The following is a 13,764-nucleotide window of genomic DNA, read 5'->3' on the forward strand; positions in this document are numbered from 1 at the left end:
CAAAATACCTTAAAAAAAATGTTTTAATTATTGAAAAAAATTAACATATACAACAATAAATGTATAAAAGTTAGTGCTGTGAAATAATTTTTTTTAATCAAATTTATCACACTTTTTTATTTGGATTAATAATGATTAATCACAGGTTAGTACTCACTTGCAAAATGTAAAATGCCTTTTTTTAAAAAAGATTTAAGTTATGGATAAATAACTTGTATACAATTTAGTGCTGTCAAATTATTATTTTTGTTTAATCAAATTAATCTCACTTTTTGGTTTGGATTAATCATAATTTTGTATGAAACCTATCTTAACCCTCATGTTGCTACTAAACATAAACACTTCTAACTACAGCATCTGTAATAATCATTTTGGTCGTATTTAATGGAATTACTTACATATTTGTTTGGAGGTGTGTACTTAAGTGTGTGCAGCTGTGGACGCTCAATCACTTCTCTAGTTTTGTCCCTCCTCGGCGTCCGTATGATGACGTATCATCTGCCTCCTGAGTTTTGTCCCTCCTCGGCGTCCGTATGATGACGTGTCATCTGCCGACGTGCACCGGAAGTGACGATCCTTGTTAAACAGAAGCCGATTTCACATTTCTGAGTGTGATTTTGATCGTTTTTTCCGCATAAATTCCACACAAAGGGAGAGTGCTAAGACAACATTAACGCCAGGGATCCACCATGAGGCGCACAGGTTTGGGTGAGAAAACTGTGTTGTTTTTTTTTAACGAACGCCTGCTTTGTTGTTGATCTTAGATAGCAGACTCAGGATCAGTTTTAATTCGACTTGGTAGGCTGTGATCTTGTTCAAAGTAAAACTAAATATTAACTCAAATATAAACACGTACTTGTATGTGCAAGGCTTATAAATAAGAGTTCAGATCAAAGCAAAAAAAAAAGATGATGACGTGAACATGAGCTAGTCCAGGGTTACGTCACTTCAACGTGCATTTGCGTGAAAATGTCAACCAAATAAACACATTTTTTCCAATTGTGAAGGTGATGGAGGACCTGGGAACTATGCAGCAAGTGGCTACAGTGTGTACGAGGAGGAGAATGAACACTTACAAGAGGGACTGCGAGCCAAAGTCACAGCTTTGAAAAGTGTAAGGAAGTTCAAAGTCGCCTTAAGTTTAACAACAGTTGCATTCGCCGTGGCTGTATAAGCAGGGGCGGCAAACATTGCAGTTCGGAGAGCCGCTTCTTACAGGGACCATAGTCTATAACAGGGGTGTCAAACTTATTTTCATGGAGGGTCACATCACAGTCATGGTTGTTTTGTAACAGTGAATATAAAAGTATAATCGCCTCATTATATTACTGCCTAAGCCTTTGGTTATTTGATTTGTGTACGTTCAAATAGATGGATAACTAAGTCAAGGTGGCGAGCAGATGTTCAAGTATTTATTATTTTTTACAAAATATCATACGGTATATAATAATTAGGGGTTCAAAAAAATGTTTTTTTTTTATCACATTCAAATCCCGATTTTTTTTTTTTAGTAATTTTCAAAAATCTATGTATATATATATTTTTTGACGAATTAAAAAAACAAACACATTTTTGGGCCATCTCTATGCTTACTTTGTGTACGTATGTGTCATAGGTCAGCAACCAAAAGGAGGTTTTGTCAAGGTGTTAGTATTATACCAATGTTGCAAAAATCAGTTTGAATGGAGAATGTATCGATTATGAATTAAATCCTCACCGTGAGGATCGGGATTGAATGGCGAGGTGTCCAAATATTCACAGCAATAACAATTGAATATTTGTATATATATATCAAAGTTAAAACCTAATACATTTTATGTATTACATACATTTTTTTCAGTCGAAATGGAAACAATGAAAACATTTAGTAAGAAAGATAAAGTATGCACATTATTCTCAGGCTTTCGCGGACCACATTAAATGACGTGTCGGGCCTTGAGTTTGACACGTGTGGTCTATAAGAATTATAATGTATGTTGTTACACTATTTCCTATGGATTTAATTATTCCATTTTTTTTCGCGCACAAATTTATATATTATTCTAACAAATGTTTGGAATATGCAGTATGTTCATACAGGCCTCACAGCTTTTTCCAGGGCTGCATACTAAAAAGTCAAAGCATGTGGGGGGCATTTTGATATATTTTAAGGGTTGCATATGGAAAAGTCAAAGCATTAATATATATATATATATATAAAATGCTGAAAACAAACATTACATATATTTAAAGACATCATTTAGTGTCATCTTTGACAGTAATTATTACAGTGGCAAAAAAAAACAACAGTAAAAATGAAAGAGGTATTATGTAATGACAAAAAGGAGAAATGTTAACTACAAATAATACACAATAAAAACAAAGCTGACCTTAAGTTCTGCCTTTAAATATAATGTCTGTTTTAATTGTTTTTTTCTCTTACAAAATAAAATAAAAAAGTATATATTATAATGGATGGATGGATATATATTTTGACTTTTCCATATGCAACCCTTGGTGGAAGAAGTTTGGGTTATTAGTGTCAAAATTTTAGCTTTTTGTTGCATTACATCACTTAAATTATTTATAAGCGGTAGAAAATGGATGGATGGATGGATGTTTTTATCCGACATAGAGGTATTATGTAATGACAAAAAGCAGAAATGTTAACTACAAATAATACACAATAAAAACAAAGCTGACCTTAAGTTGTGCCTTTAAATATAATGTCTGTTTTAAATTGTTTTTTTGTCTTAAAAAATACTTTTTAAAAAAATATATTATAATAGATGGATGGATATATATTCTGACTTCCAACCCTTGGTGGAAGAAGTTTGGGTTATTAGTGTCAAAATGTTAGCGTTTTGTTGCATTACATCACTACATTTGTTTATTGTTCTGTTTTTATCCGACATAGAGGTATTATGTAATGACAAAAAGCAGAAATGTTGTTAACTACAAATAATAAACAATAAAAACAAAGCTGACCTTAAGTTTTGCCTTTAAATATAATGTCTGTTTTAATAGTTTTTTTCTCTTACAAAATTTAAAAAAAAGTATATATTATAATAGATGGATGGATATATATTTTGACTTTTCCACATGCAATTCTTGGTGGAAGTAGTTTGGGTTATTAGTGTCAAAATGTTATATTTTTGTTGCATTACATCACTACATTTTTTATTGTTCTGTTTTTATCCGACATAGAGGTATTATGTAATGACAAAAAGCAGAAATGTTGTTAACTACAAATAATACACAATAAAAACAAAGCTGACCTTAAGTTTTGCTGTTAAATATAATGTCTGTTTTAATAGTTTTTACAATTACAAAATATATTTTTTAATATATTATAATGGATGGATGGATATATATTTGGACTTTTCATCTGCAACCCTTGGTGGAAGAAGTTTGGGTTATTAGTGTCAAAATGTTAGCTTTTTGTTGCATTACATCACTACATTTTTTATTGTTCTGTTTTTATCCGACATAGAGGTATTATGTAATGACAAAAAGCAGAAATGTTGTTAACTACAAATAATACACAATAAAAACAAAGCTGACTTTAAGTTTTGCCTTTAAATATGTCTGTTTTAATTGTTTTTTTCTCTTACAAAATAAAAATAAAAGTATATATTATAATGGATGGATGGATATATATTGACTAGTCCATATGCAACCCTTGGTGGAACAAGTTTGGATTATTAGTGTCAAAATGTTAGCGTTTTGTTGCATTACATCACTACATTTTTTATTGTTCTGTTTTTGACCGACAATGTCCGACTGTGTTGACTCTGCGATGAAGTGGCCAGCAAGTTCCCAAGTTTAACAGACCTGCAATTGTATGCAAAACATGCATTTTTATCTGTCAATGTTGAAAGAACGAAAAAGTTTAGTAAGAAATATGAAGTGCTTTGTTGAAGGACATTATTTTCAGGCTTTCACGGGTTTGACACGTGTGCTTTAATGTTTTATGCTAATTGGATTGTTTTCGTATTTGTTTTCAGCTGTCTATCGACATAGGAACGGAAGTGAAGTACCAAAATAAAATGTTGGACGACATGGTAAGTTTGTAACACCGTATTTCAAAATAAAAGCACTTAGAATGATAGGCACTAACAATGTGTGTGCCATCATTAACCTTTGGTGACATTGCTTTTAAATATGACAGACATCAAAGTCCTTCAGGGTGTAAACATTTTTAGATTTTTGATAACATTTTTCAAACTACTGTCCGAAACAAAAACATCAAACATTTTATTAGATAATTTCACATGAGTGAAATACTTTAGAGGCATTTAAGGAGTTTAACACAAATTACATGTGTGGTATTTTTGTTTAGGGCTGAAGTTGAAGAGATTTGTGCAAAAAAAAAAAAAAAAGAATCAAATGTTTTTATGCACTTTGAAAGATAAAAAACTCAAAACAGGATTTATGTGTTGTTTGGATTTGGGGTTTTGTCAAAAAACAGCCATTACATTTTACACCAGTGAAAGAAAAACATTAAATGACATTTTTTTTAGGAAACATTAATTATAATAGAGTACAGTAACAACAAATATTACAGTCAACAATTATCCCATGATTAAGAAAAAAATGCACAAGCATTACAGTTTTTCACGTTAAGAACAATAGTTTAAAAAGCATTTTTTTTTGTAATTTAGAATAGTTAAACTGCAGTCATTGTTGTAATATTTGTAAATGTTTCAATTGAATTTGTCAATTTAAGACGGGGGTTTATTAATGACGTGATGGAATACAGTGGTACCGAATGTTGGGTAAATGATTGTGTGGCACACTCACTGGCTGTATTGACACTGCACTGCCAATAAGTTGGGTGTTTCAGAATAGCGCCATCTGCTGAATTAAAAACACCACTACATTCGACCTATAAATAATATTGTTAAAAATGTAGGAAAAAAACATACCTTAAAGCAGGGGTCACCAACCTTTTTGAAAGCAAGAGCTACTTCTTGGGTAGTGATTAATGCGAAGGGCTACCAGTTTGATACACACTTAAATCAATTCCCAGAAATAGCCAATTTGTTCAAATTTACCTTTAACTCTATGTTATTATTAATAATTAATGATATTTACACTTAATTGAACGGTTTAAAAGAGGAGAAAACCAGAAAAAAATGACAATTAAATTTTGAAACATAGTTTATCTTCAATTTCGACTCTTTAAAATTCAAAATTCAACCGCAAAAAAGAAAAGAAAAACTAGCTAATTTGATTAAATCTTTTTGAAAAAATTAAAAAAATAATTTATGGAACATCATTAGTAATTTTTCCTGATTAAGATACATTTTAGAATTTTGATGACATGTTTTAAATAGGTTAAAATCCAATCTGCACTTTGTTAGAATATATAACAAATTGGACCAAGCTATGTTTCTAACAAAGACAAATCATTATTTCTTCTAGTTTTTCCAGAACAAAAATTTTAAAAGAAATTCATAAGACTTTGAAATAAGATTTAAATTTGATTCTACAGATTTGCCAGAATAATTTTTTTGAATTTTAATCATAATAAGTTTGAAGAAATATTTCACAAAGATTCTGCGTCGAAAAAACAGAAGCTAATATGAAGAATTAAATTAAAATGTATTTATTATTCTTTACAAATAAAAACATTAATTTACTTGAACATTGATTTAAATTGTCAGGAAAGAAGAGGAAGGAATTTAAACGGTAAAAAGGTATATGTGTTAAAAAATCCTAAAATCCTTTTTAAGGTTGTATTTTTTCTCTAAAATTGTCTTTCTGAAAGTTATAAGAAGCAAAGTAAAAAAAAAAAGAATTTATTTAAACAAGTGAAGACCAAGTCTTTAAAATATTTTCTTGGATTTTTAAATTCTATTTGAGTTTTGTCTCTCTTAGAATTAAAAATGTCGGCCAAAGCGAGACCAGCTTGCTAGTAAATAAATAACATTTAAAAAATAGAGGCAGCTCACTGGTAAGTGCTGCTATTTGAGCTATTTTTAGAACAGGCCAGCGGGCTACTCATCTGGTCCTTACGGGCTACCTGGTGCCCGCGGGCACCGCGTTGGTGACCCCTGCCTTAAAGGAACTTAGTTCCATTGTTGTTTGTGACAAAAATGTCAGACGCGGCACGCTACTCCTCCGACTTCTTCCAGTAGGAGCTGTCACTCGTAGACTTCACAGCAGCTGTATCAGTCACGTTTTTGTTTTTTTCTTAAAGTGATACACACATCGACGTAGACCGTATCACTCCTTGTGTTCCATAACGCATCCATGCTACCGTATCATGTAACCTAGTAATAATCTATTCTGAGACGTCCAACAAAGACAGAGTGTAGTAAAACTTAAGAAAAAATGTATCTGTTCGACACTCACAAATATCAACACAAAACGTTTTATAATTAGTTTTTACATGCAGAAAACACTGCGAAATACATACAAGTGAAGAATAAAAAGGATAACATAACATGACTTTTACCTTGATTGGAGAAGACGTCCATGACAGAGAGGGAGTAGGGCCACACAGACGCCACCTGTGTACACATTTTTAAATACAACAGTGCATCTTGCAACTCTGTTTGGCCCCACGGTGGCTTATTTTGCTGTCGTGCTCAAAAAGCGTGAGATTCTTTAGGCACGAATGATAAGTGTGCAAAAATCAGTTTATTATGTGCAATATTTGGCTGTGTGAAATTGAGACTTTGTATTAAAAACAGGGTTCCTGCAGGCATCAGCAAATCTAATTTAATGCTTGGACATAAAACAACTTTAATGCCCATGTCCTGCTGCAGTTTATTATATATATATAGTCAAAAGCAGACACAATTGATTGTAAAATAGTTGAAAAGTTTACAATAACTGCGGCCGAATTAAGCACGAATGTAATCATAATATATAACAACAATGCAAGTAACCATTTCAAACAACATATTTTTCATGACTCGTATTTTTGAACTACTTTAATTGAAAGGTCAATAACTTAATTATCCTAAGTAGGTAAATCTAAATAAAATGGACTCAATATATACTACCGTTCAAAAGTTTGGGGTCACCCAAACAATTTTGTGGAATAGCCTTCATTTCTAAGAACAAGAATAGACTGTCGAGTTTCAGATGAAAGTTCTCTTTTTCTGGCCATTTTGAGCGTTTAATTGACCCCACAAATGTGATGCTCCAGAAACTCAATCTGCTCAAAGGAGGGTCAGTTTTGTAGCTTCTGTAACGAGCTAAAGTGTTTTCAGATGTGTGAACATGATTGCACAAGGGTTTTCTAATCACCAATTAGCCTTCTGAGCCAATGAGCAAACACATTGTACCATTAGAACACTGGAGTGATAGTTGCTGGAAATGGGCCTCTATACACCTATGTAGATATTGCACCAAAAAGCAGACATTTGCAGCTAGAATAGTCATTTACCACATTAGCAATGTATAGAGTGTATTTCTTTCAAGTTAAGACTAGTTTAAAGTTATCTTCATTGAAAAGTACAGTGCTTTTCCTGCAAAAAAAAGGACATTTCAATGTGACCCCAAACTTTTGAACGGTAGTGTATATGAGCAAAAATTGCACTTCAATAAATATTCAACATCCTGAACTAGACGTTTCCCCCCTAATTAGAAAAAGTGGGTCAGGTGGTTTGTTTTGTTATCTTTTTTGTTGCCAATTGCATTTGTATGAAAAATGGCCGTGGACATTGTATTTAATGCCTTTTTAAGTTTTGGCAAAATCCATGCAATGACTTGTATGTCTTTTAAAGACCCGTAAAAAATGTAATAGTTTAGTGTTTTACATGTTCACATGAAATATTAGATGTAATAATTCCATTGAAATTATGAAAAAACATTCATAAAGTGTGCAGTAAATCTATACAACGCTAAATCTCATTTATTTAAATTCAAAGCTGTGTTTACTTAACAAACCAAGTAGCGTATTTTTCGGACTATAAGGCGCACTTAAAAATCTTTTCGTTTTCTCAAAACTCGACAGTGCGCCTTATAACCCGGTGCGCCTAATGTATGGAATCATTCTGGTTGTGCTTACCGACCTCGAAGCTATTGTATTTGGTACATGGTGAAATGATAAAGTGTGACCAGTAGATGGCAGTCACACATAAGAGATATGTGTAGACTGCAATATGACTCAAGTAAACAACACCAACATTTTATATGCTCCATTGAAAATATATAACATTACACACGGCGCTCAAAAATGTATCAAAATATTTTAGTACGACTTTAGTAAGCTATGAAGCCACACCCCTTGATGGATTGTACTGTGCTTCAACATAGGAGTATTATTATGGTGTGTGTATAAGGTAAGACATATTTTCTGGTGTTTTGTTTCACAATATCATGCAAAAGCAACTTTTCTTACCTTCTGGTACCTGCTGATGTGTATTTGGGATCTGCATAAGTCCTGAAAATTTGCACGCATCCTCCTTTGTAGTCCGATAAGCTTCTTCTTTTTCTCTATCTTCTTGTTATGGGACATTCATCCTCCACTGTTGCCATTTCTAATATAAAGTAGTGTAAAGTTCTTACTTATATCTGTCAGTAAACTCACCATGAAAACACTAAAACATACCGGTGTAGTGACTTTACATTATTCACCCAAGGAACTTTAGTTATTAGAGAGTTCTGGTCAGACGGTTTTTCACGGGACACATTTCGGGCGTTGTTGTTGCACTAGTGAGCCACGGATGAGGAGATGCTGCTCCGTTATTGATTGAAGTAAAGTGTGAATGTCATTAAAACAGTTAGCGCCATCTTTTGACACTTCTTCCACTCCCGTCCTTGCACGCAACACCGCTACAACAAAGATGACGGAGAAAAGACGCTGCCGAAGGTGAGCCACGTACATAAAACGGCGCATCATGAAGCGACTGTCAGAAAGTGACTTGAAGATGATGTGTAAAACATCATCTATGCAACATTTGGAGCAAAGAACCACCATTACATGTTATGTAGAGCAGTGTTTTTCAACCTTTTTTGAGCCAAGGCACATTTTTTGCCTTGAAAAAATGCGGAGGAGGCACACCACCAGCAGACATCATTAAAAAACGAAACTCAGTTGACAGTAAAAAGTCGTTGTCGCAATTGTTGGATATGACTTTAAAGCATAACCAAGCATGCATGACTATAGCTCTTGTCTCAAAGTAGGTGTACTGTCACCACCTGTCACATCACACCCTGACTTATTTGGACTTTTATGCTGTTTTCCTGTGTGTAGTGTTTTACTTCTTGTCTTGCGCTCCTAATTTGGTGGCTTTTTCCTCTTTTTTTTGGTATTTTCCTGTAGCAGTTTCATGTCTTCCTTTGAGCGATATTTCCCGTATCTACTTTTATTTTAGCAATCAAGAATATTTCTGTTTTTATCCGTCTTTGTGGGGACATTGTTGATTGTCATGTCATGTTCGGATGTACATTGTCTTTGCTCCACAGTAAGTCTTTGCTGTCGTCCAGAATTCTGTTTTTGTTTACTTTGTAGCCAGTTCAGTTTTAGTTTCACAGTAAGTCTTTGCTGTCGTCCAGAATTCTGTTTTTGTTTACTTTGTAGCCAGTTCAGTTTTAGTTTCGTTCTGCATAGCCTGTTATGATCCGCTGCCCGGATCATATTTCTGTTTATTTTCTAGTCATTTGTGTTTTTCTGCTAGTCTTGTCTTTGCTCCACAGTAAGTCTTTGCTGTCGTCCAGAATTCTGTTTTTGTTTACTTTGTAGCCAGTTCAGTTTTAGTTTCACAGTAAGTCTTTGCTGTTGTCCAGAATTCTGTTTTTGTTTACTTTGTAGCCAGTTCAGTTTTAGTTTCGTTCTGCATAGCCTGTTATGATCCGCTGCCCGGATCATATTTCTGTTTGTTTTCTAGTCATTTGTGTTTTTCTGCTAGTCTTGTCTTTGCTCCACAGTAAGTCTTTGCTGTCGTCCAGAATTCTGTTTTTGTTTACTTTGTAGCCAGTTCAGTTTTAGTTTCGTTCTGCATAGCCTGTTATGATCCGCTGCCCGGATCATATTTCTGTTTGTTTTCTAGTCATTTGTGTTTTTCTGCTAGTCTTGTCTTTGCTCCACAGTAAGTCTTTGCTGTCGTCCAGAATTCTGTTTTTGTTTACTTTGTAGCCAGTTCAGTTTTAGTTTCGTTCTGCATAGCCTGTTATGATCCGCTGCCCGGATCATATTTCTGTTTGTTTTCTAGTCATTTGTGTTTTTCTGCTAGTCTTGTCTTTGCTCCACAGTAAGTCTTTGCTGTCGTCCAGAATTCTGTTTTTGTTTACTTTGTAGCCAGTTCAGTTTTAGTTTCACAGTAAGTCTTTGCTGTTGTCCAGAATTCTGTTTTTGTTTACTTTGTAGCCAGTTCAGTTTTAGTTTCGTTCTGCATAGCCTGTTATGATCCGCTGCCCGGATCATATTTCTGTTTGTTTTCTAGTCATTTGTGTTTTTCTGCTAGTCTTGTCTTTGCTCCACAGTAAGTCTTTGCTGTCGTCCAGAATTCTGTTTTTGTTTACTTTGTAGCCAGTTCAGTTTTAGTTTCGTTCTGCATAGCCTGTTATGATCCGCTGCCCGGATCATATTTCTGTTTGTTTTCTAGTCATTTGTGTTTTTCTGCTAGTTTTGTCTTTGCTCCACAGTAAGTCTTTGCTGTCGTCCAGCATTCTGTTTTTGTTTACTTTGTAGCCAGTTCAGTTTTAGTTTCGTTCTGCATAGCCTGTTATGATCCGCTGCCCGGATCATATTTCTGTTTGTTTTCTAGTCATTTGTGTTTTTCTGCTAGTCTTGGACTCCTTCTTAGTATCGGTTTAAGCACCTCTGATTTTAGTTACTATAGTAACTAATTACGTTCACCTGCCGGTGGGGTTCCCAACACGCACCTGTTGGTCATCATTGACATTATTATTTAAAGCCTGCCTTCTCAGTCAGTCGTTCTGGCTTCTTTGTTTTGCATCCCGCGACTGCCACGTAGGTTTGTTCTCGTTTCCTAAACTCCTGCTAGTAGACACTATCTGTGCTAAGTGTTAGCCTTAGCTTCCGGTGCGCTCGGCACCTCGTCCTGTCGGGTTGTTTTCTGTTTTGTGTTATTTGATGATTAAATCATGTCTTTACCTGCAAGTACTGTCCGGTTTTCGTCCTTTGCATCTTGGGAGAACAAAAATCCCGCAGCACCATGCATCCAGAACGTGACATAGCCTTCCCTAAGCTTCAATGCCTTTTCTTAGGGGCACTCACCTTTCGTTTATTTTTGGTTTAAGCATTAGATACATTTTTACCTGCACACTGCCTCCCGCTGTTTCCGACATCTACAAAGCAGTTAGCTCCCGGCTGCCACCTACTGATATGGAAGAGTATTACACGGTTACTCTGCCGAGCTCTAGACAGCACCGACACTCAACAACAACACATCATTTGCAGACTATAATTACTGCTTTGCAAACAATATTTTTTAACTCAAATAGGTGAAATTAGATCATCTCCCACAGCACACCAGACTGTATCCATATGGTTGAAAAACACTGATGTAGACCACAAGGAAGTCTTTTACATTTAGAAAATAATCATAATATAACTCCTTATAATGCGCCTTTTGTATGAAAATAGACCTGAATAGACCCGCTCATCGGCAGTACGCCTTAAAATCCGGTGCGCCCTATGGTCCGTAAAATACGGTATTTGATTAAACTAGTTACTTAACCAGCGTCTTTATTGCTAACATATAGTTTGTTGGATTAATGATTCCTTTTGTCCCTATCTCACAAACTAGGACAACGACTTTGACTCAACAGGCGGCCTGCTCAGCAACACCATCGGGCGGGTCAAGCAGCTGTCCAGAGGCAGTCAGACTAAACTGTTGTGCTACATGCTGCTCTTCTGCTTTTTTGTCTTCTTTGTCCTCTACTGGTTCCTCAAGTTGAGGTGACGGCAGGATCTCGCTGGACTTTGAACGCCCCCGTCATACAACCCTGAATGACTCAAGTTGATTGAATAGAAAGTAAAACCTACACCAGGGGTCACCAACCTTTTTGAAAGCAAGAGCTACTTCTTGGGTACTGATTAATGCGAAGGGCTACCAGTTTGATACACACTTAAATAAATGGCCAGAAATAGCTAATTTGCTCAATTTACCTTTAACGTTATTATTAATAATTAATGATATTTACACTTAATTGAACGGTTTAAAAGAGGAGAAAACACGGAAAAAATTCAATTTCGACTCTTTCAAATTCAAAATTCAACCGAAAAAAAGAAGAGAAAAACTTAAAAAAAAGAATTTATGGAACATCATTAGTAATTTTTCCTGATTAAGATTAATTTTAGAATTTTGATGACATGTTTTAAATAGGTTAAAATCCAATCTACACTTTGTTAGAATATACAAAAAATTGGACCAAGCTATATTTCTAACAAAGACAAATCATTATTTCTTGTAGAATTTCCAGAACAAAATTTTTAAAAGAAATTCAAAAGACTTTGAAGTAAGATTTAAATTTGATTCTACAGATTTTCTAGATTTCACAGAATAATTTTTTTGAATTTTAATCATAATAAGTTTGAAGAAATATTTCACAAATATTCTTCGTCGAAAAAACAGAAGCTAAAATGAAGAATTAAATTAAAATGTATTTATTATTCTTTACAATAAAAAAATACTTGAACATTGATTTAAATTGTCAGGAAAGAAGAGGAAGGAATTTAAAAGGTAAAAAGGTATATGTGTTTAAAAATCCTAAAATCATTTTTAAGGTTGTATTTTTTCTCTAAAATTGTCTTTCTGAAAGTTATAAGAAGCAAAGTAAAAAAATTGATGAATTTATTTAAACAAGTGAAGACCAAGTCTTTAAAATATTTTCTTGGATTTTCAAATTCTATTTGAGTTTTGTCTCTCTTAGAATTAAAAATGTTGGGCAAAGCGAGACCAGCTTGTTAGTAAATAAATAAAATTTAAAAAATAGAGGCAGCTCACTGGTAAGTGCTGCTATTTGAGCTATTTTTAGAACAGGCCGGCGGGCTACTCATCTGGTCCTTACGGGCTACCTGGTGCCCGCGGGCACCGCGTTGGTGACCCCTGACCTACACTATACGTCGATATTGTGCCATCCACAAACACACACTGATGTTGTAAATTGTAGTAAATGGGTGTGGTGAGATTCAGCGAAATAGATTACATGATAACACGTTGACAAATGAGATGAGAGCTGAGTAAATGTGTCATTGTGTTACGCAAGAATCCCCTCGGAGATATCGTTTGGATTAATTGCTCTGATGAATGCCATCTGCACAAAATACCAGGATGTGATGTCGTGATTCCTACATGTTTTCACTGTAAATAAGCCTGTAGTGATCTGTTGAACCAATAAATCTTTATCCACCTTCAGTTTGTTTTCAGCACTTAATGACAAAAAAAAACAATGGTTAAAATCTTTAGTATTTCTTGTAGTAGCTTGATGAATATTTACATAAAATCACAAATAGCATGCCTTGGTTACTCACATTTATATTACATATTGAACGTAAAGGCGGTACTTCCTGTCATCTAGACAAACTTAACTGCACTTATGTGATTTGTTTTTTTTTTTAAATTAGTTTGAGAATGCTCACATCAAGCTAATTGATGACGTCACTTCTTGGGTAGCGTGTCCATGTATTTGCAGATGATTCCCAGCATGACCTCGTCAGCCCCTCCCCCGATGGACATTAACCTGGAGTCCCTGTGGAAAAGAGAGAATATTTTATCTCTTCATGTAAACTAAGAAACAAGTCAATACAGGATCTTGAGCACAAGTTCTTAAAGGCCATTTTTCAGCATACATTATTTT

The 13,764-nt window shown here is 34.4% G+C and overlaps 2 protein-coding genes across 2 annotated transcripts in view; one reads left to right on the forward strand and one right to left on the reverse strand.

The window, feature by feature from the left end:
- Window positions 1-526: 526 nt before the first annotated feature.
- bet1 (Bet1 golgi vesicular membrane trafficking protein) lies at window positions 527-13,334 on the forward strand. Its single transcript, XM_062029404.1, has 4 exons — window positions 527-708; window positions 1,008-1,114; window positions 3,987-4,043; window positions 11,712-13,334. Exons 1-4 carry the CDS (start codon window positions 690-692, stop codon window positions 11,865-11,867), a joined length of 339 nt encoding a protein of 112 aa, XP_061885388.1. The 5' UTR covers window positions 527-689; the 3' UTR covers window positions 11,868-13,334.
- Window positions 13,289-13,764, reverse strand: part of zgc:85777 (uncharacterized protein LOC405871 homolog) — a 78,470-nt gene continuing 77,994 nt past the window's right edge. The window contains exon 9 of the mRNA XM_062029403.1: window positions 13,289-13,656. Within this exon, the coding sequence (XP_061885387.1) occupies window positions 13,566-13,656 (91 nt within the window). The 3' untranslated portion in view covers window positions 13,289-13,565. The remainder of the gene's footprint in view (window positions 13,657-13,764) is intronic.

The sequence above is a fragment of the Entelurus aequoreus genome, linkage group LG20 (assembly GCF_033978785.1).
Source record: "Entelurus aequoreus isolate RoL-2023_Sb linkage group LG20, RoL_Eaeq_v1.1, whole genome shotgun sequence".
NCBI classification, from domain to species: Eukaryota; Metazoa; Chordata; class Actinopteri; order Syngnathiformes; family Syngnathidae; genus Entelurus; species Entelurus aequoreus.

Excerpts from the sequence above, each read along its gene's own strand:
- bet1 (XM_062029404.1), top strand. Across the intron at positions 1,115-3,986 it reads AAGTCACAGCTTTGAAAAGT|CTGTCTATCGACATAGGAAC; the intron begins GTAAGGAAGTTC and ends ATTTGTTTTCAG. Across the intron at positions 4,044-11,711 it reads ATAAAATGTTGGACGACATG|GACAACGACTTTGACTCAAC; the intron begins GTAAGTTTGTAA and ends CTCACAAACTAG.